Genomic DNA, 2995 nt, shown 5'->3' with positions numbered 1-2995 from the left:
TCTTCATTTGTCAGTGTTCTTGCAATATGCAGAAACTGTAAAGGCGAATAATGTTAGTTCGGAAGCTATCCGACTTCGCCTTTTTCTTTTTTCACTAAGGGATAGAGCTAGAGCTTGGCTCCAGTCTTTACCTGCAAATTATGTCACTACCAAGAATGAACTGAAGAAAGTCTTCTTGGCATGATATTTTCCACCTAGTAAGACCGCCATGCTAAGAGCCCAGATCAATGGGTTTAGACAAAAAGACAACGAGTCTTTATTCGAAGCCTAGGAGATATACAAGGAAATGCTGAGACTCTGTCCACATCACGGATTAGAAGAATGGTTAATTATCCATACCTTCTACAATGGTCTCCTATATAGTGCGAGACTTACAATTAACGCCGCCGCAGGTGGCGCACTGATGGACAATGCGTATGTTGATGCCTATGCATTTATCGAGAGTATGGCTCAGAATCATTATCAATGGGGAAACGAGAGAGCTCAGTCAGAGAAAACTTCTAGAGTGAAATATTCAACGAAGAATGGTATGTACGAGATAAGTAGCCTCGACCGCGTTAACGCCAAGGTCGATGCCCTAACTCAGAAGATCGAAAACCTCATTGTAGAACCTGTAGCGTTCGTGGCTGCTGTAAGCCCCAATTATGAAATATGCGGAACATCTGGACATGTTTCCCTCGAGTGCCATCTTTTGGCAGGAGTTCCAATTGAACCAGTAAACTATGCTCAAGGAAACCCTTACACGAATACGTATAACCCAGGATGGAAAAATCACCCTAACTTCTCGTATAAGAACAATAATGCCTTGTCCGCGCCTGTCCAAGAAACAAGTATACCACCTGGATATCAAAAGGCACCCTTAGCTGCTCCTAAGGTCCCTAGGAAGTTTAACCTAGAATTAATGATGGAAAATTTCATAGCCACTCAAACTCAGACTAATAAGGATTTCCTAAACCAAGACGTGCACACCAATGAGCAAATCAAACAGTTAGCAACTAAAGTAGACACATTGGCCACTCACAACAAGATGCTTGAAACACAAATCTCTCAAGTGGCACAACAACAAGCACCTACTGCCGCACCTTCCAGGACATTTCCTGGACAGCCACAACCGAATCAGAAAGGACATGCTCATGCTATTATTCTGCGAAGTGGTAGAGAGATGGACGAACCAACTGACCCTTGACTTAAAAACCCTGCTATGTTCCAAAGCCCTGGTAAGACAATTAAGGAGGAAAGTAGACCCAAAGATAAACCAAGTAACTCGAAAGAGAAAGAGGACAAGGAAGGCGAGACGGAGGAAAAAGAAGCGCCATACGTACCTCCACCACCCTATAAACCACCTCTCCCGTACCCTCAAAGATTCGAAAAATCTAAAAGCATAGGGCATTTTAAGAAATTTGTAGAAATTCTTAAACAATTGAACATTACAATTCCTTTTACATTAGCTATTACACAAATACCCTCATATGCTAAGTTCCTAAAAGAAATCCTATCGAATAAGAAGAAAATAGAAGACAATGAGACCGTAACATGGGAGAATTTGTCACCTAAGCTGAAAGACTCAGGAAGTTTCTCCATACCCTGCAATATAGAAAAATTTGTCATAGACAAAGCTCTGTACAACTTAGGAGCTAGTATTAGCCTAATGCCTTTGTCCATTTGCGAGAAACTTAACATGGGAGACCTTAGACCAACCAAGATGTCAGTAGAACTTGCAGACCGTTCCGTTAAGTATCCTATAGGTGTTCTTGAAAACATACCCGTCTGCATCGGACAATTCTACATCCCTACGGATTTCATAATTATGGACATAAAGGAAGACGTCAATACCCCTATAATCTTAGGAAGACCGTTTCTAGCTACCGTTGGAGCTATTATAGACGTAAAGAAAGGCAAATTGACATTCGAAGTAGGTGAGGAGAAGGTCGAGTTTATTCTAACACAATTCCTTCAAGCCCCAGCTATAGAAGATACATGCTATCTGGTGGATGTTATTGATGAATGTCTAAGAGAGATAGGATTATCAGAAGAATCTTACTCTGAAGTTATAAAGAAGAGTCAACGCAGAGACTGAAAAACTATTACAAGTGTTAAGGAAATACCCATCTGCGTTAGGATATAATATTGCTAATCTGAAAGGAATAAGTCCTTCCATATATATGCATCACATCATGTTGGAAGAAGATTGCAAAACCTCTAGGGAACATCAAAGGAGGATTAACCTTATCCTGAGCACAGACGTTAAAGATGGAGTTACCAAACTTCTAAATGCAGGAATTATATATCCAATCTATGATAGTTAGTGGGGTAAGTCCGATCCATTGTGTACCAAAGAAAGGAGGCATAACAGTTACCGTAAATAAGTCAGGAGAATCTATCACCGAAAGAAAGGTGACTGGAACAAGGATGTGTATAGACTATAGTAAATTGAACAAAGCCACAAGGAAAGACCATTTCCCTCTTCCCTTTATTGACCAAATGCTCGAACGCTTAGCAAAACAATCTTATTACTACTACCTGGATGGTTACTCAGGGTTCTTTCAGATCCCAATTCACCCTGACGACCAAGAGAAAACAACCTTCACGTGCCCTTATGGAACATTCGCTTATAGAAGAATGTCGTTCGGATTATGTAATGCCCCTGCGACATTTCAGAGATGCATGATGTCAATTTTCGCTGACTACATAGACAACATCATGGAAGTCTTTATGGACGACTTCTCTGTATGTGGGGAGGATTTCAAAGGATGTATTTCTAATCTAGAAAAAGTATTGGACAGATGTGTACAAGTTAACCTCATCCTAAACTGGGAAAAGTGTCACTTTATGGTTAAACAAGGGATTGTACTTGGACATGTAGTCTCCGAAAGATGGATTGAAGTCGATAAAGCAAAGATCGAAGTAATAGAGAACCTCCAACACCCTAAAACAGCTAGAGAAATACGAAGCTTCTTAGGACACATAGGTTTCTACCGAAGATTTATAAAGGACT

The 2995-nt window shown here is 40.5% G+C and overlaps 1 protein-coding gene and 1 non-coding gene across 2 annotated transcripts; one reads left to right on the top strand and one right to left on the bottom strand.

Moving 5' to 3' along the window:
* Positions 1-208: 208 nt before the first annotated feature.
* LOC131645434 (small nucleolar RNA R71) lies at positions 209-315 on the bottom strand. The gene has a single exon (XR_009297056.1). It is a non-coding gene; the product is annotated as a small nucleolar RNA R71 (small nucleolar RNA).
* An 886-nt stretch (positions 316-1201) lies between these two features.
* On the top strand, positions 1202-2077 carry LOC131593535 (uncharacterized). Its single transcript, XM_058866073.1, has one exon. The coding sequence runs from the start codon at positions 1202-1204 to the stop codon at positions 2075-2077; it is 876 nt and encodes a 291-aa protein (XP_058722056.1).
* The last annotated feature ends 918 nt before the right edge of the window (positions 2078-2995 follow it).

The sequence above is a fragment of the Vicia villosa genome, linkage group LG1 (assembly GCF_029867415.1).
Source record: "Vicia villosa cultivar HV-30 ecotype Madison, WI linkage group LG1, Vvil1.0, whole genome shotgun sequence".
Taxonomy (NCBI): Eukaryota; Viridiplantae; Streptophyta; class Magnoliopsida; order Fabales; family Fabaceae; genus Vicia; species Vicia villosa.
Note: the sequence above shows the minus strand (reverse complement) of the source record. Positions and strands in the feature narration are given on the sequence as shown.

Excerpts from the sequence above, each read along its gene's own strand:
- LOC131593535 (XM_058866073.1), top strand. The coding sequence starts at position 1,202 with ATGTTCCAAAGCCCTGGTAAGACAATTAAGGAGGAAAGTAGACCCAAA.